The sequence below is a fragment of the Microcaecilia unicolor genome, chromosome 2 (genome assembly GCF_901765095.1).
Source record: "Microcaecilia unicolor chromosome 2, aMicUni1.1, whole genome shotgun sequence".
In the NCBI taxonomy this organism is placed as follows: domain Eukaryota; kingdom Metazoa; phylum Chordata; class Amphibia; order Gymnophiona; family Siphonopidae; genus Microcaecilia; species Microcaecilia unicolor.
The window spans coordinates 564,414,206-564,441,595 of NC_044032.1; the positions used below are offsets into that span (position 1 = coordinate 564,414,206).

Sequence of the window (27,390 nt, forward strand, 5' to 3'; positions counted from 1 at the left end):
GAGTCTAAAATGGTCCATAGATATATGTTGGTAGGAAGGACTTCAGGTCATACGCGGAATTCTTGAAGTTGGCTGAACCTCGACTGGCTAGAAGAGATGTAAATCGACCAGACACATCTCCCTCCTCTGCCGATCCGCTCTCGCCTTCCTGCGTGCCGCACAGAATTTTAAAAGTCATCTTACCTCAGGGTCCCGGCGGCAGCAGTGAAAGGTGAGCAGGCTCGGCGCTTCAGCCTTCCCTTTTCTCTCAGCTCTGGTCCTGCCCTCATTTCCTGTTTCCGCAAGGGCGGGTCCGCTCTCGCCTTCCTGCGTGCCGCCCAGAATTTTAAAAGTCATCTTACCACAGGGTCCCGGCGGCAGCAGTGAAAGGTGAGCAGGCTCGGCGCTTCAGCCTTCCCTTTTCTCTCAGCTCTGGTCCCGCCCTCATTTCCTGTTTTCACAAGGGCGGGACCAGAGCTGAGAAAGAAGGGAAGGCTGAAGTGCTGAGCCTGCTTGCCTTTCACTGCTGCTGCCAGGACCCTGAGGTAAGATGACTTTTAAAATTCTGGGCGGCACGCAGGAAAGCGAGGGCGGGCCAGTGGAGGACTGTTGTGGGAGAAGTGGTCGGGCTGGGGTAGGACTGGCACTCGGAGGAGAGGGGGGCCTGGAACTCGGGAGAGAGGGAGGGGGGTCTAGAACTTGGAGGGGAGGGGGAGAATGCACCACCTGTAAAAAAAAAAAAATTCAGCACCCTTATCATTTTGAAAAGTTGGCTCCTATGATGGTGTCATGTCTCCTACCTCAACGCAAGCGGTGTCCTCAGGCTGTGCAGGGTCCCGCCAACACGCACACTTGACTGGCACAGCCCTGAGCCATGTGTGTGTAGTTCTTCTCTGGCTGCAGGCTCCTTGATTACTTTGCTTCCATGCACCTGGCTCTTCTCTCTCTCTCTCTCTCTCTCTCTCTCTCTCTGCCTGGCTTCCAGGCTCCTTGATTGCTTTGCTTCCACCCACCTGGGTCTGCTCTTCCTCTGCCTGGCTTCCCTTGCTTCTCTCATATTGGTCTTCCGGTTCCTCCTTCCCCTGCTCTTGTCCTGTGGCTGTGGTCCTTCTCCCTGCTGGTCCCTGCTGATGTCAGACGCCAGCACTTTATCAGCTGAGCTCTTCCTGGACTCCATGCTTCGGCTTCTATTTTGGTAGGTGTTACTTGCTCAGTAGTTTGCTTCTTCTCTACTTTGTCCCTCATTGCTGACTTTGCCTGTACCTGGATTACTCTCTTGCCTGCTGCCTGCCTATTGACTTTACCTGTGCCTGGATTACTCTCTTGCCTGCTGCCTGCCTACTGACTTTACCTGTGCCTGGAGCTCTGTCTTGTAAGTCCTGCAGGCTGCCCACACCTAGGGGCTCAACCTCTGGGGAACGGCGGTCAGCGCAGGTGAAACCCGGGGTTGTCCGGCTGCCGAGCAGAACCTGGTCCGAGTACCTGGCTCAGCAGCGCTCTACTTGGTACAAGAACTGACAAGTCTGACATATGGAGACCATACCAGTTCTTTTGCTGAAAGCAGAACTTTTACTGTCCTTCAATTGATGAGAATATAGCTTCCAACATTTCAACACAGATGGCTAACTATTTTACAGTAACTTTCTCCTCCAATAAAGTACAAAAATTGCAAACAGCTTTTTCTTATTCTCCTTGTTACACAAGCCCACTCACGTGAGGGCTTGTCGTGGCTTGCACAGTTCACTTGCTGGTACACTTAAGCAGATGTTAACTGTGATCGAGATTTAATTAGTTGGTAAACACAGGCTCCTTGGTAGCTAGGTGATAGACACTGTGGCTCTGCAGTTATGAAATTATTTGATGGTAAATAGTTCTTTTCTCCTCCTGCTATGGATGAAATGGCAAGATGCCTGAATGACCAAAAAAATGTATCCTGAGTGAATCCTTTCTCCTCTTTCCTTGGATTGTATAGGAGTGGATAGGGTCCTGATACCATCCTACTATACATTCCAGGAACTGTGTTTCGGGTCTGTTACTTGCCCCTCAGTTGTTGAATTTCTGCTCCTTTAGCGAGTGCCTATTTCAGCTCATGGGAGTATGACAGGTTGAGTCTGCATCAAGGAGGTTTAATAAACAGGAGTGGAAGTGAGACAATCTAGTTCACTGTAAGCAAGGAAGCCAATTAGGACAATCTGTTTCCCCTTCCCAGTGCAGCCGTCATCCCCGTTCACTCAAAACAAAGCAAGCAAACCTATGAGCTGCTGCATCCACATTGTCGGTTTTTTTTTATTGTTGGTCCATCTGTAACAAGTCTAAAGCTGTTTCAATTGGATAAGCTATGCCTTAAAAGGTAGAGGACAAAAGCTTTTTGTTTTTACTTATTGGACAGCTTTTTAATTTATTTGAAAGCTTCATATATATCTATATCTATATCTATATATATATATATATATATATATATAGATATCTATATCTATATATCTATCTATATATATATACACACACACACACACATATACACTAGTAAAAAAGGCCCGTTTTCGGTAGGCAATGAAACGGGCGCTAGCAAGGTAATTCCCCCACCACCACCCTTCCTTGTTCCAGACCCCCCCCCCCTCCGTTCCTTCCCTCCTTCCTTCCCTTCTGAGTTCCACACCCCCCTCTCTCCCTCCCTCCCTCCCAGTTCAAGGCCCCCTCACGCCCCTGCCACTGATTTCCAGACTCCCCCCTCCCTCCGATTTCAATCTTCCCTTACGCCGTCGCATACCTGTCCTGTCATCCGCAGTTGTATTTGCGTCTGCGCTGGCGTTATTCAGGCAGGGGGAGGAGTAGGAGAGATTACCTGCCCTCGACATCATCGCGTTTTGACACGAGGGCGGGCCACAGAGACATCCTTCATGACGTCACTCTGATCTACCGATGGAAGCTCACCACCTCCTAGGGAGCCACGGTCCCAGGCAGCATTCAGAACGTTGGAGGTGAGAATTATTATGTAGGATATCATGAAGTAACAATTGAATATCACTAAAACGGCTTAAAAATTATTATAGTTGGTAGAAACAGCAATTCTAAACTGTATTTTGTGCTTGTTTTTCTACAGTAAAAAATAAATACGCTGTATACAATACAGATGGCCACATTTCAGTGAGGATAGCCTGTATCCTGATGGGTTCATCTTAAATGTTGTAATCTGCCTTGGGAAGCCTGGTGTTATAAAGATAATGGAATATATTGAAATTAAATGGAAGTAGAATTTAACTCTCCTTTCATTGGGGCACATAGAATCACATCTTTGTCTGTTTTGTAGAAGTTTACCTTTTAGATACACAAATGGATTATTCTGTTTGAGCATGTTTCAGGGACAAGTGGTTTATAAGTCAAAGTAAAAAAAATATTTTCTGTCAAATAGATCTCTCGTGTTGAAACATAACTAAATGGGCTATAAGCCCCTAATTCAGTCCATTGGTTTTCTTATGTTTTGTTGTTGTGATGGCTTATACTGTGCCAGAATTGGAAATACAGTGAGACAGAATAATAGAATTCAGTAACATCCAAAAATTATTTTTTATGTTTTAATCATCTTTATTAAAAGCAAAACATGTTGGTTGATAAGCTTCATACAGAACAAGAAAAAACAGCAAACCATCCAACATGGCATAATAAAAACTTTTACAGAGAACATACCCCAGGAACCCTTTCCCTCCTGTACTCCCCCCCCCCTCCCTATAAGCCCACCTGACTGTTTCCACCCGCTGAAATAACACAACAGATGTACAGATCAGCAGGACTCAAAGCAGGGGCTTAGCCACGGGTGGGCCTAGGCTGAGGAAGGAGTGAGATAGGGAAATGGAAAAGCTAGTGGGTGAGAGAAGAAGATGAACATCTGATAGGTAGCTGTAAGCTAAAAAGGAGCAGAACAGTGAGAGGGTGAAATTTGAGTTGACAGCAAGGCAGAAAGAAGAAAAAAGAGAGAGCTAAAAATAAGAACAGTCAATATTTCAGAAGCAGGTGTAGTGAAGGTAAAAAAAGAGAAATGGGCAGCAGCCAATTGAAAGACAATTAGAAGACGACAGACAGGAAAGCAGAAAAGAAACTGCAGCCAACATGATGGAAAAATACAATGTCCAGACCACAATTTTGAATGTTTTAAATGGAATATGTTGGTTTTGGGAAATCTACATAGCAAATGTGTTTGTATTGTGTTCAGGAGAAAGGAAATGCATTTCTTCTTTTATTTCTCCAGTGTTGCAGTACATGCTAAGTTTAACTTTTTGGGGTTCTGAGTTAAATTTGTTTAAATATTTTTTATTTCTGATATGTGATCCCCTGTTTTGTATTTGCTGAGGATCTGTTGGTGTGACAGTAATGGCAGGTGGGGAAATCAGAGGGAAGGCAGGGAGGAGAGGGGATCAGGGAGGGGGCCCTAGCATGTCTTAACACCAGTTCTGACCCTTGCTGTATAGCTGATAGGGATCCTAAGCCTCCCCAGCTGAGGACCTCCTCCAAAGACGGCCAGAACTTCATTCTACCAAGCTCTGCAGTCGGTGACAGCATGCTTGAGTTACCGACAGCTAAGCATTCATAGGGTGCTGGCATCAGTGGCTTACGGATATTACTGCTGCTTGCCAAGTTTGGTAAAAGGGAGTTCCGGCCACCTTCAGAGAAAGTCTTCAGCTGACAGAGCTTGAGGATCCTTATTAGCTAATGTATTTATATTTTGCGGTAGGGCAGGGCAGAGAAAATATTGTGCCCACTCACTTTGGGCTCAGGCCCATCCAAAATTGGCAGTCTGGCTACGCCACTGACTCGAAGCATTTCATAACAAGCACTGCCCCCACTGTATGTAATTCTCTCTCTCATGAATATTCATTGTTAATATCCTGACAAACCTGACTGCCTTGGGTAACTCCAGGACCAGGTTATCCTACGTCACGACGTATAATTAACATTATAATTTTATTTGTATTTTATAATTTTATTTGTATTATACGACACGATCGTATAATTAACATTATAATTTTATTTGTATTTGGGTAATAACTGAGAAAGTGCTATTAAAAATTATATTACAAAGCATGAAATTGACTTGGTTAACTTCTGCTGTACATCAACCAGTAGTAAATAATAGTAATAAACAATATTAAGTGCATTTTTATAATATATCACTGCATTCTTCAAAACAGAAGGAGCAAGTTTCCACAAACCATCTTTCTCTTTTGATCTAGACACAGGAAGAAAAAAAAAAAAGCTTTGAAATGCTCCCTGGTTTCAACCTAGAGAATAACACAGGCACAAAGTTTGTCTCCGTCCCCGCCCCATCCCCGTGGGTTCTGTTTCCGTCACCACCCCATCCCCGCAGATTCTGTCTCTGTCCCTGCCCCGTTCCTGTAAGTCCTATCTCCATCCTTGCTCCGTCCCCTCCCTGTCCCCATGGGCTCCGTCCTCATCTGCAGAAGCCTCGAACAATTATGATTTTATATTTAAATCTTTTTATTAAAGTATAAAAAGGAACAATATGCTGTGCAACTATTATGTATAAATTACAAATAGAAAACAATAATAAAAGCGAGCAGCTATAATAACCCTCCTCACCACCCCGTGAAAAACAAGCATGGGACCAGGCATTACATGTGAACCTTGCTTCCCTCAAACAATCTTATCTAACTAAGCCCATAAGATCTATCAAAAAGGAAATTGAGAAGGTGAGGAAGGACCTCCACCAACTGCAGCTATACACAATAGAATGCCAACTTAGAAAACTGAAACAAAATTACTATGAACATGGTAATAAGGCTGGAAAGCTCCTTGCCAGTAGGCTTCAGAAAAAAAAGACCACTTTGAGTATTACTAAGATACGAAATTCTAAGGTGGGAGCTACTACTCAAGGAATATTCATTATCAGTTCCTTGAATTTTATACACAGCTATATGCAGCAGATACTTCTGCTACCTCTCAGGATATTGACCATTCTCCAAAGACAAGCAGGCTGATATTCTCACACGTGGGTGACGCCACGTCGGCCCCGGAGGATTTTAAAGCAAAATCTCAAAATCTCTTTACGGCGTTCCATCGCGCGAGCGATCGTACTGCGCATGTGCGCACACCTATTCCCGCTCGCCGAGCGGACACGCCCCTCAGTTTTTCTTTTTCCGCGTCTGAGGAGACACGGAGTTCGTTAGGGCTTCGTGTTTTCTTCAGGTCTTCGGAGTAAATCTCTTTTTTATTTTTTCATTTGTACTTTTTATGGCAGGCTCATTGTGGCTTATATATACAGGTATTTTTTGTACCTGAGGCAAGAAAAAATTTAAGTAATTGCCAGAGTCACAAGGGGCTGTGCCTCAACGAAGCATATAAGCTTCTCTTTTTCTTTTTTCTTGAAAGTGCTGGTATATTGTTACCTGTGGGCTCTCTCTAGCCAGCAAATAAAACAAGCCCACATTTTTTGATCCATTTATTAAAACTTAAACAAATTGCTCTCGAGAGCTGTGAGAGCCTGCTTCAGCACACTACTGTCTTTGAGCCTCACAAGTGGTGAAGGTGTATGTCACAGGAAAAACCAGGAACCTAAGCAGGTGCATCCCTGGTCAGCCACTGAATGGGCAGCCTGGTGACACAATATCAGTGGTGTAACCTTTGAAGTGAGTCTCCACCCGTCTCGGCGTCTCCTGCTCTGCAGGTCATTCGGACGCATCGGCGGAAGTGTCTTGGGCCGGATCATCTCCCTGTGAAGCGCAAGTAGTGTCTCAAAGTACCGAGACGTATTCTACTCTGCCAGGGATGCCCAAAGGACCGGATCATCTCCCTGTGAAGCGCAAGTAGTGTCTCAAAGTACCGAGACGTATTCTACTCTGCCAGGGATGCCCAAAGGACCGGATCATCTCCCTGTGAAGCGCAAGTAGTGTCTCAAAGATGAGACTTATGCTACTTGTCAGGGATGCCCAAAGGAGTTTCTGGAGTCCGACAGAGACCGATGCACGCTGGGTATAGTTATGCATCGAGTAGGTCTCCACCTGCCTCGGCGCCTCCTGCTTGGCAGGTCATTCGGGCGCATCAGAGGGTGTCGGTACCATCGGTGCCCAGAGCTTTGCTCCCTCTGTTATGGAGGTATTTGGGCTTCAGACATCAGTCGGTGCCGAGAGCGTTGCTCCCTCTATTATGGAGGTATCCTGGCATTGGACGTCGATACACCGCATCGGTACCGGGTATCATCGGTACCGGGTGTCATGGGTACCGTCGGTACCGAGTATCATCGGTACCGGGTGTCATGGGTACCGTCGGTGCCGAGTATCATTGGTACCGGGTGTCATGGGTACCGTCGGTACCGAGTATCATCGGTACCATGGGTGCCGTCGGTACCGAGTATCATCGGTACCATGGGTGCCGTCGGTGCCGAATGTCACCGGTGCGTCGGTACCGAGGAGTATCGGTACCGGGAACATTGGTACCATGGTCGGTGCCATGGGTCCCGTCGGTACCGGTACCATCGGTACCATGGATTCCGTCGGCACCGGGTATCATCGGTACCATGGGTACCATCGGTGCCGAGTGTCTTCGGTGCATGGGCACCGTTGGCACCAGGTATCACCATCGGCATCAGATATCATGGGCACCATCGATCACAGGTATCATCGCCCATCGGTACCGAGTATCACGAGTACCATCGGTATCGGGTATCGTCGGTACCATGGATAGGTATCATGGATACCGTCGGTACATGAGTACCGTCGATACCAAATATCATGACCAGGTACCATCGGTACCATGGGTGCCATTGGTACCAGGTGTCTTGAGCACCGTCGATACCATGTGTACCATAGGTACCGTCGGTGCTGTTGGTGCCGAATATCATGGGTACCATCGGTACCACATGTCAAGGGTCCCTTCGGTACTAGGGTATCATGGGTACCATCGATACCAGATATCATGACTATCATCGGTACCAAGTACCATGGGTTCCATTGGTACCGGGGGTCATCGGTACCATGTGTATCATCGGCACCGTCGGTGCCATGAGTACTATCAGTACCATCGGTCACATCTCTGTTATGGAAGTCATCTGGCAGTCTGGTTTCGATTCCCTTGCATTGCCAGATGTTGTCCTTGGCTTCGAGACCATGGGTACCATTGGATGCCATGGATGCTACCGCCTCCCGCGGCATCTAGCTTTTCAACTGGTCTCCTTCACCGATGCTGCCTCTGGTATGGGTGTTCGCTCGTAGAACTTACCGCGCCTCCATACCTTGGCTTCCAGGCCCAGAAATGCATGTTAAGAACAGCCATTTTGCTACAGGAGAACATATTTTTCCATAGCTGTTCTGTAGAATTGTATGTATGACAGTTGCTCTATACTGGTCAATGTTTGCATCTGAGCTGCTCTGTTTGAGTAGTTGGCTCAGTTCAATGATGGTTCATCTGATGAACATGAAGGTCATGGGGTTTTCTCTGCTGAGAATCCTCTAGATCCTCTATTTGTCTTGACACATTACAATGGAGATTGTCAATCAGCCCAATGCCAGATGCTCGAGGTCCTGGACTACCATCTTCAACTCAGAACTGATAGCAGTTCTAAGAACTTGCTTCGGCGCCCCCGAGGCCAGAGCATACATCCTTAGCCTCCTTTGGAGAATGGCGTACCAGGCTGGCATGATCGCGTCCAAGACCAAGTCCTGCCAGATCTTTATGAACATTCCCACCGGAGTAGGCTACATCTTTTTTCCAAGTGTCGCAAGTTCCTGTCCAATGGCGTTTTCATCACTTGTATTGTAACACCTAGATTTCTGCTCTAGGTATGGTGATGCGCAGACTCTCATGACTGTGTGCCTCTCACCTGGAGGAGGAGACTCAGCAGAAAATTGTTGATATGCTGTGCATACACTTCCTCATCTCGGAACTTCTTTAAAGAGATCAGCACGCTCGTTCTAGTCAGCGGCGTGCACCTAATCAGGCTCCTGCAGCTATTCCGCAGGAACCAGAGAGGGGTTTTGGAGTGGCTCCAATTCAGCATAGCCACTATATATAAAAAAAAAAAAAAAAAAAACAACAACAAATGTCCGTACCGGCCAATCTGCCTGTCGGGGGGAAGTTCAAATATTCTCCACCACAGGTGACTTCTATATCCTCCAACCGGGGGGTTTTTTCAAATAGTCCGGTTAAGATACATTCTCAATCTGGAATCAAACCCTCCACATTGTTCATTGGAAGTTTAATCCTTTAGCTTCCATCAACAGTGAGTACTTGCAGAGGAACTCTCTGCCTTTCTCAGTACCAATGCAGTCGAGCCTGTTCCACAAGGGTAAGAAGGATTGAGTTTCTATCCCAGGTCCTTCCTTGTGGGTTCCGTCCCATCATAGACATAAGGGGCCTCAACAGATTTCGTTCAGGATGATTTCCCTAGGCATCCTTCTTCCCATACTTCAGGAAAACGAATGGTTATGCTCTCTGGACTTACAAGATACTTCTACTCACTTTGCGTCCAGAGTATGTTTTTCCTAGTGCCTAGCTGTTGTTGCAGCGTATCTTCATGGACTGGGAGTGCAAGTGTTCCCTTAACACGTTGATTGCCCGTCTCAACAGATTACAGCACAGTAATATTGAGACTTCTAGACACATGGCTTCCACAGTTCACGTCACTCCCTTGACACTTTTGCACATCTAGAGGATGTAACCCAACTGTTCGCCAGTCTTCGGAATTCCCCTCAGAGGTGGTTAATTCTCTCCATTTTGATTCTGAGGTGTCCAGTCCACCTTACTCAGTCAAAAGCTGCTGACGAAGGTTGCATCCCTCCTGGCTATCCAACCTAATTATTTTAATCAACCACACAATCGGGTTGTGATGTACTCGATAACAAAGGAGTACTGGATCTTGTCCTCTGAGTCAAGATGCCATGCAGATGTAGCGGTGGGCTCGCCAACGCGGCTTGTTTTCTCCAAGCCATTTATCTAATTGGCGTAAACAGCAGTCTGGCCGACAGGCTGAGCAACTTAGTTCAATCACAAAGTCCCTCAGTTCTGTTCCAGGCTGCAGGTTCACGGCAGACTACCATCGGATGCCTTTCTCCTTCTTTGGGGGACAAGTTTTCTGTATGCGTATCCTACCATACATCTGGTGGAAAAGACTTTGCTGATTCTCAAGCAAGATTGTGGAGCCATGATTCTGATTGCTCCTTTCTAGCTACGTCAGATACGATTCCCTCTTCTTCTGGAGTTGGAATGTTTTCCAGCTCTCATTACGCAGAACGAGGGGGCACTTCTACATCCCAACCTCCAATCTATGGCTCACACGGTCTGGATGTTGAGAGTGTAGGTTTCGTTGACTTTTCCAGAAGAGTGTCTCCCGACTCTTGCCTGCTTCCAGAAAAAGATTTCACAAAGAGGTGTTATTCTTTTCATGGAAGAGGTTTGCCGTCTGGTGTGACAGCGAGGCCCTAGATCCTGCCTCTAGTCTTATACAGACCTTGCTTGAGTTCTTTCTACACCTGTCTGAATCTGGTCTCAAGACCAACTCGGTCAGTATTCATCTTCGTGCAATAAGAGCTTATCATCAACGTGTAAAAGGTCAGCCTTTAGCTGTCCACTTCATGACGTTTACTTCTCCCACAGTATTGAGAGAATTCCTTGTATGTGTCTAAGGGGGATTATTTCTGTTGGGCTTAGCACCCCCAATAATTTTTACAGTTGGCTCTTATGCTTCGGTCAGAGCCCCTATCACTCCTTATTCAGTATCTTGGGGTCTCAATGTCGTTTTCATCCAGCTGCTGCAAGCTCAATTCGGGCCACTGGATTCCTGTCATCTGAAGTATTGGACCTGGAAGGTCATTTCCTTGGTGGCTGTTCCTTCAACTCGAAAGGTCGGTGAGCTTCAGACTCTAGTAGCTCAAGCTCCTTACCTTACTTCTCATCTTAACAGAGTAGTTCTTCGCATGCAGCCAAGGTTCTTACTGGCGCTGGTATCAGAGTACCATCTGATCCAGTCAATTGTCTTCCCAACATGCTTTCTCCCTCATCTTACAAGCCCTGGCGAAAGCAAGCTGCGCACTTTTTGCGTGGAGCAGACGAGCTCCCTCGGAAGGTCTGCCCAGTTGTTTATTTCTTTTAATGCCAGTTGCTGTCGGAAACCGCATCATTTCTTCTTAACTGGCAGATTGCATCTCCTTCATTTTTGTCCAAGCTGGACTGACTCTAGAGGGCCATGTCACGGCTCACAAAATTAGAGCCATGGCTGAATCGGTGACTAATCTAAAATCAGTCACTATTGAAGGGATCTGCAAAGCTGCGGCGTGGTCATCAGTCCACACATTCACATCTCACTACTGCCTTCAGCAGAATAGCCGACGCGTCAGTCGGTTTTGGGCAGTCGGGGCTGCAGAACTTCTTTGGGGTTTAGAATCCAACTCCAACCCTCCTAAGCCCATGTTTGTTCTGTTCCAGGCTACACTCATTTAGATGTTTCTCCTTTTCAGGTCAATTTTTATTCTGGCCTCGCCGTTGCGAGACTCTATTGACCACTGTTTGTTGTGTAAGCCTGAAAGCTTGGGATACCCCACTTGTGAGAATATCAGCCTGCTTGTCTTTGGAGAAAGAGTAGTTACTTACCTGTAACAGGTGTTCTCCGAAGACAGCAGGCTGCATATTCTCTCAAACCCTCCCACCTTCCCCTTTTGGAGTTGTCTCCTCCATCTTTTGGATATAACTGAGGGGCGTGTCCGCTCGGCGAGCGGGAATAGGTGTGCGCACATGCGCAGTACGATCGCTCGCGCGACGGAACGCCGTAAAGAGATTTTGAGATTTTGCTTTAAAATCCTCCGGGGCCGACGTGGCGTCACCCACTTGTGAGAATATGCAGCCTGCTGTCTTCGGAGAACACCTGTTACAGGTAAGTAACTACTCTGTATTTGCAGTTGGTGTCTTTGCCAGCTCTGGCTGCACAAGTTGGGGTAGTGATGGATGCTCGTATTTCTAACGGTGAGATCCTTCAGGTTCTTAAAGATCTACCTCAGGGGAAATCCCCAGGCCTGGACAGATTCACTGATGGTTTCTATAAATCCTTCAGATTCCTTGGGGTGTTGGTGTCGGAGGATCTGAAGGTGAAGGAACAATGCGACAAGGCGACGGCTGTGGCCAGAAGGATGCTGGGCTGCGTAGAGCGGGGCATAACTAGCAAAAGAAAGGAGGTGTTGATGCCCCTCTACAAGTCGTTGGTGAGGCCCCACTTGGAGTATTCTGTTCAGTTTTGGAGGCCGTATCTTGCTAAAAATGTAAAAAGACTGGTAGCGGTGCAAAGAGAAGCTACGAAAATGGTATGGGATTTGTGTTGCAAACCGTACGAGGAAAGACTTGCTGACCTGAACATGTATACCTTGGAGGAAAGGAGAAACAGGGGTGATGTGATACAGACGTTCAAATATTTGAAAGGTATTAATCCGCAAACGAACCTTTTCCGGAGATGGGAAGGCGGTAGAACTAGAGGACATGAATTGAGGTTGAAGGAGGGCAGACTCAGGACTAATGTCAGGAAATATTTTTTCACAGAGAGGGTGGTGGATATGTGGAATGCCCTCCCACAGGAGGTGGTGGAGATGAAACGGTAATGGAATTCAAATGTGTGGGATCAACACAAAGGAATCCTGTTTAGAAGGAATGGTTCCATGGAATCTTAGCGGAGATTGGGTGGCGATGCTGGTAATTGGAAACAAAATAGGAGCTGGGCAGACTTCTACGGTCTACGCCCTGATTGTGACTGAATAGATAAGGGATGGGCTGGAGTATAAATTTAAGGGGCTTCGATGTTAGCTTCAGAACTTAGTACAAGAACGGTACTGAACAGACTTCTACGGTCTGTGCCCTGAGAAAGGCAAGGACAAATCAAACTCAGGTATACATATAAAGTATCACATACCAGTAAAATGTGTTTATCTTGTTGGGCAGACTGGATGGACCATACAGGTCTTTATCTGCCGTCATTTACTATGTTAGATACCGACTGGCTCCACTTTTGGCCCGAGTATACCATTCTTTATTGGAGGGACAGCTGGTTCCACATGCCATGAACACTGCAGGCATCACCATCCTCTGCAAACCTGGTTGAGACCCTACTTGTTGTGGTTTGTATAGGCCTATTTCGTTAACTAACATAGATCTGAAGATATTGGCCAAGATTCTAGCTAATAGACTGGGCCTACAGATGCCAAAACTGGTGCAGTCTGATCAAGCAGACGTTATCCCTGGGATACAGACTACGAGAGTGACCAGGGGGAGTTTCCTCTGGTGCCCCTCATGACTTTATTTCCAGATAGCATCCAGGAACATGCCACCATGGTGGCTAGGTGGAAAGCGAAAGGTGTTCATCATATTTTCCAACTGCTGGCGGGAGACCATTTGCTAACATTTGATTCCTTACAACGGACTTACGGGTTGGGCCAGTCTGATTTCTTTTTTTTTACTTACAGTTCCATCATAGTATAATTGGGGGCCCATTTCAAAGTATTTTATTTAGGACATTGAATACACTGGAACAGATGTGGGAGCAATATTCTGAAGCTAGGGGCCTGATATCTGCTCTCTATAAACAACTTCGGGGGCAAGAGATGGTGAAACTATTGCATATAAACCAATGGGACCAGGAGCTCCAACACCCTCTAGATTTAAAAAGCTAGAAATATAGGGGGGAGGCGGGGAATGGTTCATAAGGTGGGGAGGGGGATAAAATTTCAAATTATGATGACATATGGTATCATACTGTACTTTATTGTAATACCTTTCGGAAAAAGTTTGTGTATGTTAAATTCTGTCATCAATAAAAAAGTTGAAACTTAAAAAGCTAGAAAGAGATGGTAACTAGAGCATCTGTGGGTACGATCTCTGCATCTTTCCAGGAATGTACCTATAAGGTACTTATGCAATGGTATCTTACCCCAGTGTGCATGCACAAATTTAATTCAAAGATACTGGGAAAGTGCTGGCGGGGCTCTGCCACTAGGGTTTCCTATTTACATATGTGGTGGTCTTGTACTAAGATTCAGCCTCTTTAGCTTACAGGTCTTTAGGGCTATTGCTCCCATTGCTGAAACAGAGTTATACACCAGAATTTTGTTTACTGATGGGGAGTCTTGGGGATTATACTGAGCAGCGGCAAAAGATTATCTCAATATGCTTATTGGCAGCAAAATGTGAAAGGACTGGGCCTCTTCTGAGGCTTCGACCATGAGATCATGGCGGGTGAAGCTACAATTTGTTGTTCTGATGGAGCGACTCACTGCGCAGCGGAAGCGAATGTTACAGAAATTCCTGGATTGGGGAGCACCCATTCAGCAGTACCTAGATGCAAATTGACATACCTTAGGGTGTGATTTACGATGCAGAATGTACTGTACCTTTAGAATCTGGCTAACTCCATTTTTGTGTCTGTGTTACTTGAGATATGAGTCAACAGAATGGGTTGGGGGGAGGGGGCTGGGAGATTGTTCTTTCAGGGCTGTGGTGCATTTGCTCATGATGTTATTGCTTTATTTGTACACTCTTGCTCTGTTTTCAGTGAAAAATTCAACTACAAAATAAAAAAACTTAAAATTCTCTTGATGTTACATTTGTGATAGTTGAATCAGCCATGAAGAAGAAGTGTAGAGAATTTTTTTAACACCCCAGGCAAAGACTCTAGGCTTCTACGTCATCTGACTGAGAAAATGTTCCAAGGAGTAATGCTTTTCGCATGCGTTTTCTCACCAGTTTTGCTTTGTCAGATAAAATATTATTTAGAGGCTGGGCATTTGCAGTCGATAGTCCAAGTGACTGTATTTTCGCACATGGACTGTTGTAATGTTACATTGTTGGGCCTGCCTGACAAACCATTTCATAGGTTGCAGGTACTGCAGAGTGTAGCTGCCAGAATGATTTTAGGTAGGTCAAAGGCAGATCAGACTTCATCTTATTTAATTTTACTTTGTTGGTTCCCTGTGAATGCTCATATTTTATTTAAACTTAAGTTGAGGGTTTTTAAATTTTACAAGTTTTAAAAATTTACTTAAATCATTTTCAGGCTGATTTTCGAAAGAGATGGACGTCCATCTTTAGACGTAAATCGGAACATGGACGTCCATCTCCCAGAGACGTCCAAATCAGTATAATTGAAACTTGATTTTGGACGTCTCCAACTGCAGTCCGTCGCAAGGACGTACAAATTTCAATGGGGCGTGCTGGAGGTGTGCCTAACAGTTGGACGTCTTTGAGCCATAATCGAAAAAAGCAGGGACGTCCTAAAGTAAAACTTGTACGTTTTCACCTGGACGTGTTTTTTTTTACGAATAAGGCACAAAGAGGTGCCCGAAATGACCAGATGACCACCTCCCACCCTCAAAAAACATTTTTAAAAATATTTTGTGCCACCCTCTGTGCCAGCCTCAGATGTCATACTCAGGTCCATGACAGCGCATGCAGGTCCCTGGAGCAGTTTTAGTGGGTGCAATGTACTTCAGACAGGCAGACCCAGGCCCATACCCCCCTACCTGTTACATTTGTGGAGGAAACAGTGAGCCCTCCAAAACCCACCACAAACCCACTGTACCCACATTCTAGGTGCCCCCCTTTACCTGTAAAGGCTATGGTAATGGTGTACAGTTGGGGTAGTAGGTTTTTCAGGGGCTCAGCACCCATGGTAAGGGAGCTATGTACCTGGGAGCAATTTATGAAGTCCACTGCAGTTTCCCCCTAGGGTGCCCGGTTGGTGTCCTGGCATGTTAGGGGGACCAGTGCACTACAAATGCTGGCTCCTCCTATGTCCTAATGGCTTGAATTTGGACGTTTTAGACTTGGACGTTTTTGGTTTCGAAAATGGGCAAAAATCAAAGACGTCCAAATCCAAGGACGTCCATGGTATTTTTGAACACAAAGATGGGCGTCCATCTTTTTTCAAAAGTGACCTTTTCCCCGCCTCTGAATTTGGACATTTTACAAAGATGTCCAAATTCCAACTTTCAAAATCTGGACGACTGTTCATAAAATGATTTACGGCGAGGCACCGGGCTACATGACAGAAACTCCACAAAATCTGCACGATCATATCTAAACCTGCACTACCCAAGCAGCAAAGGACTCAAATACAAATCCACCTATGCAACCAGCTTTTCCTACCTAAGCGCACAACTATGGAACGCATTGCCAAAAGCAGTAAAAACTACGCTCGACCACCTAAATTTTCAGAAAGCACTAAAGACAGACCTGTTCAGAAGAGCATACCCCACTGACCCAACATAAAAATATTGGTTACTGGCGACACAACATAACCAAAGACCGCAAAGGACATTACCTGACTCTTCTTCCCCCTTTCCCTCTCTAAGTTCTCTCCAACTGTTTCCTACCATACATATACCTCATTATACCACAATATCATTTGGTATTACATAAGTACATAAGTATTGCCATACTGGGAAAGACCATAGGTCCATCAAGCCCAGCATCCTGTTTCCAACAGTGATCAATCCAGATCACAAATACCTGGCAAGATCCCAAAAAAGTACAAAACATTTTATAGTGCTTATCCCAGAAATAGTGTATTTTCCCCAAGTCCATTTAATAACATTCTATGGACTTTTCCTTTAGGAAGCCGTCCAAACCTTTTTAAAACTCCGCTAAGCTAACCACCTTTACCACATTCTCTGGCAACGAATTCCAGAGTTTAATTACACGTTGAGTGAAGAAAAATTTTCTCCGATTCGTTTAAAATGTACTACATTGTAGCTTCATTGCATGCCCCCTAGTCCTAGTATTTTTGGAAAGCGTGAATAGACACTTCACATCTACCCGTTGAACTCCACTCATTATTTTATAGACCTCTATCATATCTCCCCTCAGCCGACTTTTCTCCAAGCTGAAGAGCCCTAGCCGCTTTAGCCTTGCCTTATACTATATATTTGTTCAAACCGTAATCGGCTAACACCGTTAACGGTTATATGTAAACCACATTGAGCCTGCAAAAGGTGGGAAAATGTGGGATACAAATGTAACATAATAATAATAATAATAACTTAGACGTTTCTTTCGAAAATGCCCCTCTTTGTTACCATTCATGTGGAAAGAAGACAGTTGTGCCCCTCAGATGAGATTAAGCTGGATTTACCAACTGTGAAAGAGTATAGGTTGCGCAATACTAGACCAAAAACAATTCCAGGCCATATTCTCATGGTTTGGAATTCATTACCCCCTGAGGTACATCGTTTGTCTTCTTCCAAGGATTTTAGAAAACCTTTAAAAATACGATTATTTTATACATTTTTTTAGATGGAGCTCAGACTGTGCCAATGATTAAAAGGAAGGCATGTAAAAGTTCAATATTATTAACTGTATGTATAAATTTGTAATGAATTTAGAGGTTTATTGTGAGGTTGGTACACTGACTTTGTAATGTTTGAAATATCTGTATAATGTCATTTTGCAATCTGCCTTGAACCTTAAGATAAAGCAATATAATTTGTACCCTGGTATAACAACATCCCATTGGTTATTTTCCTTCATCCAGTTCTCAGAGATACCTATTATATTTATATTTCATTTAGAGCAATATATTCTAACTCCCCCATTTTATGTTTTAGATGTCTAAAATTTGTATACAGACACTTCAGTGTACAAATTGCTCAGCAGTTGACAACGATAATTTGCAATCATTCAAATCCGTCTGCTCTTTAAAGATACCTGGTCTACTATGGCCTTCATTGCAACCTCACTACTGAGATGCCCTATCTTCCCTGTTAAGTTGAGCAGAGCCAGCAAGTATCAGCTCAGCAAATGTTGAGATTATTAAGCAACATGGCCTCAAAAGTGCATGTTATGTCCATGGCATGCCTCCATTTGAGGACAGTCCAGTGGACTCTAGCTTTCCAGTGGTCCCAGGCCAACAAGAATTTAGCAGATGTCATTACTGATAGTCTTTCTCTCAGTAAGTCTCGTCTTGGTTGCTAATGTGCAGCAATTTGGCCAAGGGACTACCATTCAAAATTCCATCACCTCACAAGACATTGATGACAGATGCATTCAATCTGGGCTGGGGGGCTCATATAGATGAGATCTACAGCCAGGGTTAGTAATCTACTTGGGAGAGCCACCACAGATCAACCTCAAGGAGTTATGGTCCATATGTAACTTTCTAAAGGCTTTCAGAGATTGACTACCTAATCAAATTGTCCTCATTCAAAAAGACAAGCAGAGAGACATGGGGTCATACCTCTTGTTTCAGGAAGCAGTCAGAGTGATGATGTTCAAAGCTGGGAAGAACAATTGTCTGACACATAGACAGAGTTGGGTCATGCAAACACACGAGTAATCATTCGACATGAGCATAGCCCAGGATATTTAAGAGTAGGTCACCCCCTTGGTTAACCTCTTAGTCACTTACCTGAACCATACAGTCCCCCAGTACTGTTCCAGGCTAGGATCACATAACAAACTAGCCTCAGTTGCTTTTTTCCTCAGTTGAGGAAAGGGCCTTCTATATGCATATCCTCCAACACCTCTCAGAGCAAAAACTCTCCTGAAACTCAGGCAAGACAGGGGAACCATGCTTTTAATAACCCCATAATGGCCAAGTCAAATATGTTTTCCCCTGCTTCTGGAGTTAGCTTGCAAGGATCTGTGGAGACTGGAATGTTTTCTGACCCTCAGAATGAGGGGCCCCTCTTATATCCCAACCTTCAATTCCTTGTCCTCATGGCATGGATGTTGAGAGGCTAGAGGTTGATTCCTTAGACCTGGCTGAGGGTTTCTCCGGAGTTCTGTTTGCTTCCAGTAGAGATTACACTAGAAGATCATATGGCTTTAAGTGGAGGAGGTTAGCCGTCTATTGTGAGGGCAAGGCCATAGAATCTTTCTGCTGTCCTACACAAAAACTGCTAGAAACCTTCTACACCTGCAGAGTCTGGTCTAAAGACCAACTCTGTAATCGTGCACCTCAGTGCTATTGGAGCTTATCACTACCGTGTAGAGGGTAAGCCCATCTCTGCTTATCCTTTAGTTCACGTCATTAGGAGCTTCCTATTATTTAGATCGCCTGTCAATAAGATATATTATTAGAACTGCATAATATATCTTATTGTAATAAGGAGGGAGGACAGGGGAGATGGCTCTCTCCTTCCAAGTCTCCCTGTAGAATGACAATCTAGTGCTTACATTTATACCCTTAAACACATGGTAATTGATTTATCTATATAGAATTCCAAAACATCAGCATAACATACTTTTTAGAAGGCTGAACTTAATCTAAGGAAGTATGCTAAAAGTCTAAAGTATAAGGACATAGGTCGATGGAAAAACCTATTGAATACCATTTCTGAACTACCTTCAATAATAGACTTAACATTTATTTCATGTTTTTCTATAGAATATGCTAAAAGAAAACATCTATTGCAAATACTAGTCAATTCAGACCTTCTTTTAACCTCTTATCTGAAGGCCTTTCTTTGTCAATATAGGTAAAGAGGTCTGCAGTACACTTCTACGTATGGGCCTTCTTCTAGGTCAGCTAAACCAGCATTTGTCAATAGCTCACTTAAGATAATTTTTTGCATTTCTTTTAAAGACATAAGTTCTAACTCCTTTCCCAGTTCTACACTTTCTAGATTGAATGTAGTTTATTTTACTACTATTATTTCTGCATTTTTTCCATGGGTTTCTTAGTGAGTCTTGAGTTGCACATTGTCTTACTGTTCTTTTATTTTAATAATTTTTTTCTTTTGTTTGTAGTATCCATAGAAAGTATTGGAGAAAAAGGTGAGTAGTATTTAATTTCATCATTTTTATAAGTAGTGGTAGAAGTCTGTTGAAAATAATTTTTTCTGAATACATGGTAGGAGATGTTTTCTTAATTATATGCAAGTGTGCATATAAAATGTTGTTTTTGCGCTAATATGAAATCATAAGAAATGTGAATATATAAGAGAACCATTTAGGGTCTTATTCTATAAAGGTTATGCTCCTAAATTTATGAGCATAATCTATTTTGGAGCATAGAGTATGCTCCTTATTTAGGAGCATAAATTATGCTCATATATTAGAAGCATAAATTTTGGAGCATAACCTTTGTAGAATAAGGACCTTAAAGGGTAATTCTGAAAAAGTCACCAAAATTTAGGATGCTGTGTGCTAAGCACAAATTCTGCATTGGCAGTTATGTGTGTAATTACCATCATAGAATACTTGCTTAATTGAGTACAGCTGGTACAAATGACTGTGACTAAGAGTCCTGTTTACTAAGGTGTGCTAGTGTTTTTAGTGTTCGCTAAAAATTAGCACACGCTAATGCTAGAGACACGCATAGGAATATATGGGTGTCTGTAGCAGGGGCGTAGCCAGCCTTCCGTGGGTGAGGGGTCCAGAGCCCGGGGGGAGGGGGCACATTTTAGCCCTCCCCCCGGCGCCGCCCCCCCACCGCCGAAATTGCCGCCCCCCTCCCACCGCGACCCCGCCGCCGCTACAGCCTACCTTTACTTTTGCTGGCGGGGGATCCCACTCCCCGCCAGCCGACGTCTTCTTCTTAGTCGCTTCCCGCTCTTCAATTTGTTTGCTGACGTCCTGCACGTTGTACGTGCAGGACGTCAGACTCAGAGAACAGAACTGTTCTCTGAGTCTGACGTCCTGCACGTACAATTACGTGCAGGACGTCAGCAAACAAATTGAAGAGCAGGAAGGACTGAGAAGACGTCGGCTGGCGGGGAGTGGGATCCCCCGCCAGCAAAAGTAAAGGTAGGCGGCGGCGGGGGTGGGTTCGCTGGGAGGGGGGTCCTGGGGTGAATCTGCGGGGGCCCCGGCCCCCTCAGGCCCCACGTAGCTACGCCACTGGTCTGTAGCCTTAGTAATGCTAAAAATTACTGCGTCTACAGCATGACTTAGTAAACAGGGCCCTAAATGTTGTAGTTGCATGTGTAACCGACAGTATTCTAGAATATAGAATCTTAATGACAGTATTCTAGAATCTTAGTGCATAAGTGCTGGGCATGCTCCTGACTTGCCTTTGAACCTCCCATATCCATAGCCCCTTGCAGTTAAGTGCTATACATTTTCTGCACTGTTGTTAGAAAAGCGACTAAGGGCCTGCTTTACCAAGCTGCGGCAAAAGGGGGCCTGCGCTGGCATTGGTGCGTGTTTTTCACGCACGCCAAGACCCCCTTTTACTGCAGTGGGTAAAAGGGAAGTCTCTGTTTCCTGCAGGAAATGACCGTGCAGCAAGTAAAGCACTTGCTGCGCAGCCATTTTGCGGGGAGGGGGGGAGCCCTTACTGCCACCCATTGAGGTGGCAGTAAGGGCTCTTGCGCTGTCCTGGCGGTAACTGGGGAGCGTGTGGCGCTGGGTACAATCTGGCGCTACAAAAATAGATATATATTTTTGTAGCACTGGATATGACGGAACGCTAGGGGTGGGAAGTACCGCTTTGGACTTACTGCCGCTTAGTAAAAGGGGCCCTAAGTGTAGTTATGCATGTAACTGCAAGTTGTAGCGCCAGTTAACTCCAGTTATCTTTATTGGTTGTTAGTGCCATTTAGCGGCTAATTTGCCAATTAACTTACATGTTTAACAATACTCTTGGTACTTGCCGCTGTTATGTGTTATCCAAATTTTCACCTAAGACACGTAAGACTCTCTATTACTCTGATATTCTTTAAGATATAGAGGAAAAGACTTCAGAAACTCGGTAACAGCTGATGTGTATTTAGTTGAAACAGCTGACCACTTTGCTCTGCGTGGGCTGAATTTAAAGCTGATGCTGGTGAGAATCATCATTAGTCCAAAAACCTCTATGGCACTGTATTAGTATCTTATACATAATTATTTATACAGTATAAAATGGTACAACTTAGGTACTTAGCTATGGTCTATGCTGAGACTATTGAGAATGCCCATGCCCAACAGCGAGCTCCTGTTTCGCTCAATGCTTCATAAGGAGCAGGATCTCGCGTCTTCTCACAGCAACTGAAACAATAAGTGTATTATCATGAGAGAGAGGAAAGTACTTGGAATAATATATAACTTACATGCGTAACTGGCATTATTGTATAACCTGCGTGGGCAATTTTGTGTACTAAGCATATACTCTGCTTCCTACTGTGGATGATTCATCCTAAATTCTTTTTCAGTTCTTCCATTTTACTGTTCTTATTGAGATATATTCTATTGTAATCTAGTTAGCATAAAGAGGATTTTCTAGTACCTGAGTCGTACCTGTCTTTGTTAATCTTTCAGAATGTAGCTTTACATTTGTGTTAGTTTCATATTCACTTGTTTTTAAAAAATGTATCTACTACCTTTTTTTTAATATTATAAATTGCGCTTAGTCTTTTCAGTTTGTATAAATAGAATCATACATTTTTCTGCTCTTTTCTCCTACATTGAATTTTACCTCACTGGTTTCATCCTAGTAAAAATATGCAGAATCTTTTTTGGACTATTATTCCTTTACTTCTCCACTGTTATTTCTGTGTACTCATGATTCATGTCAGTAATCATAGCCCTCACTAGATTCCTTCATGCCTTCCTATTAACTCATATACTCTATCAGAATTTTAAGATACGTATTGCCTTAGATTTCTAATAATAACTTTATTTTAGTCACTTTCAGGACCTTATTCTATAAAGGTTATGCTCCTAAAATTTATGCTCCTAATGTATGAGCATAATTTACACTCCTAAATTTATACTCCTAAATTAGGAGCATAATCTATTTGGAGCATAGCTCCTAATTTAGGAGCATAAATTTTAGGAACGTAAATTTAGGAGCATAACCTTTATAGAATAAGGACCTTAGGAGTGAATTCTATATATGGTGCTGAAAAAAGTGGTATTCTATAAGTCTTGCTTAAAATTAGGCGCGGTTTATAGAATAGAACTTAAACCTGGGAATTACTTTAGGAGTGGCCATTTGCACCAACTGAAATGTGGTGAAAATGTACACACCTAAATTAAGCGCGTTTCCCCCTTATTCTATAACAGTGAGTGTTAGTTTTAGGAATGCCCCTGTTCCGCCCATGACCCTCGCATTTTATTGTATAACCTGCGTGGGCAATTTTGTGTACTAAGCATATACTCTGCTTCCTACTGTGGATGATTCATCCTAAATTCTTTTTCAGTTCTTCCATTTTACTGTTCTTATTGAGATATATTCTATTGTAATCTAGTTAGCATAAAGAGGATTTTCTAGTACCTGAGTCGTACCTGTCTTTGTTAATCTTTCAGAATGTAGCTTTACATTTGTGTTAGTTTCATATTCACTTGTTTTTAAAAAATGTATCTACTACCTTTTTTTTAATATTATAAATTGCGCTTAGTCTTTTCAGTTTGTATAAATAGAATCATACATTTTTCTGCTCTTTTCTCCTACATTGAATTTTACCTCACTGGTTTCATCCTAGTAAAAATATGCAGAATCTTTTTTGGACTATTATTCCTTTACTTCTCCACTGTTATTTCTGTGTACTCATGATTCATGTCAGTAATCATAGCCCTCACTAGATTCCTTCATCCCTTCCCTATGATTAGCATTCTAATGCCTTCCTATTAACTCATATACTCTATCAGAATTTTAAGATACGTATTGCCTTAGATTTCTAATAATAACTTTATTTTAGTCACTTTCAGGACCTTATTCTATAAAGGTTATGCTCCTAAAATTTATGCTCCTAATGTATGAGCATAATTTACACTCCTAAATTTATACTCCTAAATTAGGAGCATAATCTATTTGGAGCATAGCTCCTAATTTAGGAGCATAAATTTTAGGAACGTAAATTTAGGAGCATAACCTTTATAGAATAAGGACCTTAGGAGTGAATTCTATATATGGTGCTGAAAAAAGTGCTATTCTATAAGTCTTGCTTAAAATTAGGCGCGGTTTATAGAATAGAACTTAAACCTGGGAATTACTTTAGGAGTGGCCATTTGCACCAACTGAAATGTGGTGAAAATGTACACACCTAAATTAAGCGCATTTCCCCCTTATTCTATAACAGTGAGTGTTAGTTTTAGGAATGCCCCTGTTCCGCCCATGACCCTCGCATTTTCCAGATCCTGCACCTAAATGTAAATGCATATGTTCTGATTAAATCTAATTAGTGCCAATAATTGCTTCTTAAACCAATTATCAGTTCAAATGGCAGGACAAATGGCAGTTCAGTATACGCCAGTTAGAGAAGAGAAATAAAAGAATACAAGTACCAAAGGGCACAGGCCAAAAAGGAATTCTATGGCTGAGAAGTCACTAACTCAGAAAATCCATCGAAAACCCTATTCAAAGTCTATGAGAATTTGACTAATACCAATAACACAATGATGATTCCAAGGCTTCTACAACCAAAGGCAGAAGAACTAGTACAATTTTTCCAGGACAAAGTTGAAAAAAATCATGCAGTTTAGACATCTGTCCCACATATTTGTTGCCTGATATGCCACAAGAAATAATAAACTGGCTCACCGAATTCATTAATGCCGGTCTCCAACTAAGATGCTACCCTGATTCTATAGCAGGAATAGTTCTAACCCCTTTGCCAAAATCCGCAAGTGCAGATCTGACAAAGGCGGAGAACTATCATCCGTTCACAAGCATCCCATGGATGGCAAAGCTGCTGGAATTTTCAGCAAATGAACAACTGCAAAAGCATATAAAAACTTTTAATATTCTGTATAAGGCACAGCATAGATTTAGACCAAACCATATCACAGAAACAATGCTTCTTGTTCTTACAACCAAGATTAGGCATTGGTTGAGCCAGGGGATATGGGTTATACTTTTACAGTTCGATATATATGCTGCCTCCGATGCCATAAACCACACCATACTTTTGTCTAAGTTATCAGAAATACAACTGTCAGGAGTAGTGTTGAAGTGGTTTGAGGAAATTTGTAAGGAACAGATCATACAGTGTTAAGAGGCAAAATGGAGAGATCGTCTAGGTGGAACCCCAGCTGCGGATTGTTTTTCAACTCTGCCTTGACCGACAAGTGCACTCGGGGGTCTGTATTTTTGATTAGAAGTAATTCTATAAATCATTGTGTATCTTAGAACCTTTAATAAAAGTCTCATTTACCTAATACGAATCCAAAAGAATCCACAGTAATTACTGAGTAGTTTGTGTCAGTGAGGCAGGCTGTAAAACCAGGGTAGAACAGTTCCCCACTCTCTCCAGCAAAGTAGTAAATTTAAAACAAATCAGAGAAAATATTTCTTCACAATTAAACTCTGGAATTCATTGCCAGAGAATGTGGTAAAAGCAGTTAGCGGATTTTAAAAAAGGTTTGGATAACTTCCTAAAAGAAAAATCTATAAGCCATTATTAAGATGGATTTGGGGATAATCCACTGTTTATTTCTAGGATAAGCAACATAAAATGTATTGTACTGGATCCCTTCTGGCTTATGATTTGGCCTTGAGAGGTGCTGTGTGAAGTGCAGAGATTACCGTTCCTCCATTGTAGTGATCTTGTTGTGGGTTCGCCAGTCTTCCATGTTCCTGGTGTTTGTCTGTGTCTGTTGGGCCTTTAAAATTTGGTGTATGGAGCAGAAGGTTTCTCCCAGGTGTGTGGATCTGCCATCAGTTCCTGATCTTTTTGCAGTGGAGTGGACCAGGCCCTAGCCCTTAATTCTCTAAAGATTCAGGTGGCAGCTCTCATTTCATTGGTTGGATTGATTATAAATATTTTCTTTCATGCAGCTCTCTCATTTGCTTAAACATAATTAAATGCAGTCCATTGTTTTTCTTATATTTTGTCCTTGTGATGACTTATATTGTGCCAAAACCTCTCCTGCTGCCGCCACCGCAGTAATGCCGCCATCTTCCTCCCACATACTACAGCCGCCATCCCCCACACACTACAACCCTCCCAAGAAGACCTACCTTGATCCTTGAAGGCTGCACTGGTGGTGTAGTGGCCTCTGCTGGGGCAGGAAAGAATCCCACTCTTTCCTGCCCTTTGCCTCTCCTCCGTCTGTGCTTTGCTCTTCTGTGCTGAGGATGGCACCGCCAGGTTTTCAAAATGACTACCGAGACTTTGGCAGGGCAGGTTCTTGCTGCATTCATTTGTGAAACATTAGAAGATTGATGTTCGGGCTTGAGGAAATACTGCCTTTGGAAGAGCAGTGTTGCAGAATGCTTTGTCTTCCTTCCGACTTCTTGGGTAAAGCTTTGATGCATCCACAGTATAGACTGGTCTAGCAGGATGATAAAAAGGAGGAATTTACCTTTTTCCGAGGACAGGCAGGCCATATACTCATATATGGATGATGTCATCCATGTCTCCTGGTGTGGACAATTAAAAAAAGTTAGTACGATTTTGAAAGCACACGCAGCATCCCCGTAGCGCATGTACGAGTGCGTTCCCACCTGTGGCGAGAACGCAGGACCAGCAGTCTCTTCTCATCTTCTGTGAGGACAAGTCGCGCAGTTCGTGGCTCCTCACATTGTCTTGAGTGTGAGTAGTCTTTTCGAGTATTTTGTGCCTTCCCTGGGAGAATTTTTTCTCCTGTTTTGGGGATTTTGTGCCTTTTACTCCTTTCCCTTAACTTTTTTAGGTATTTTTCCCCCCACTTTTTAAGTTATTTTAATTTTTTTGTGCTTTTTAGGCCCTCATAGGCCTGAGCTCTAGTCAGTACTTGTTCCCTGTATTGCTGTTTTGCCTTCCATGTCATCGAAGGTTCCCAGTGGCTTTATGCATTGTACCTGTTGCAATAGGATCATCTCTGGAAAAGACACTCATTCCTGGTGTCTTCAGTGTTTGGGGCCTGAACATACCCCTTCCAGCTGTATTTTTTTGTCTTTGTATAAAGAGGACTCAGCTGGCCAGAGATGCTCAGTGAGAAAAACTTTTTGGAGTCTGGTCCAAATCCTTGGTGTTAGTGTTGGCATCCACATCAGTGTCTATGTCAAGAGTTGTACCGGCATCGGTCCATAGGGCTGCTGGGCCTGTCTTGGACACTGAGAGTGGGCGGGCATCGAGTAGGTCTCCACCTGCTAGACTTGTCCTGGGAAGACAGTGGAGTCCTGGTAGTTCCTAGCTTTGGGTTGCCCTTTTCTGTTCATTATACATAGTTTTCTTTAATATTCTGGGGTCTGTGGAGTGTTCCCTGGTTGATAATGGGTTCCACATGTATATAGGTTCCTTAAGTTAATTCTAAGCTTTGTCATTAGCATAATGGAATATTCCTGGCTGTACCACCTGTTATACTAATGATGAAATCAGAATCTTCAAGTATCTGCCTCCATTCACCAACAGGGGAATATAACCTGTCAGTCTGGACTAGTCTAGCAGGACTCAAGAAAAGGAGATAAAGGGTAAATTTCTCCTTAAGCATCCATTGCTTCAAGTACAAACCTATATTGTAAGCCCTCCATGAACAGGAAAATACCTATTGTACCTGAATTTAACTCATCTTGAGCTACAATTGCAAAGG

The 27,390-nt window shown here is 43.5% G+C and overlaps 1 protein-coding gene across 2 annotated transcripts in view; it reads left to right on the forward strand.

The window, feature by feature from the left end:
- Positions 1-27,390, forward strand: part of ZDHHC2 (zinc finger DHHC-type containing 2) — a 144,138-nt gene that overhangs the window by 27,475 nt on the left and 89,273 nt on the right. The window contains exon 2 of one of the 2 annotated variants that reach the window (XM_030192647.1): positions 19,702-19,728. The exons of the other annotated variant lie outside the window; for it this stretch is intronic. Within the exon in view, the coding sequence (XP_030048507.1) occupies positions 19,702-19,728 (27 nt within the window). The remainder of the gene's footprint in view (positions 1-19,701; positions 19,729-27,390) is intronic. 2 annotated transcript variants of the gene reach the window in all.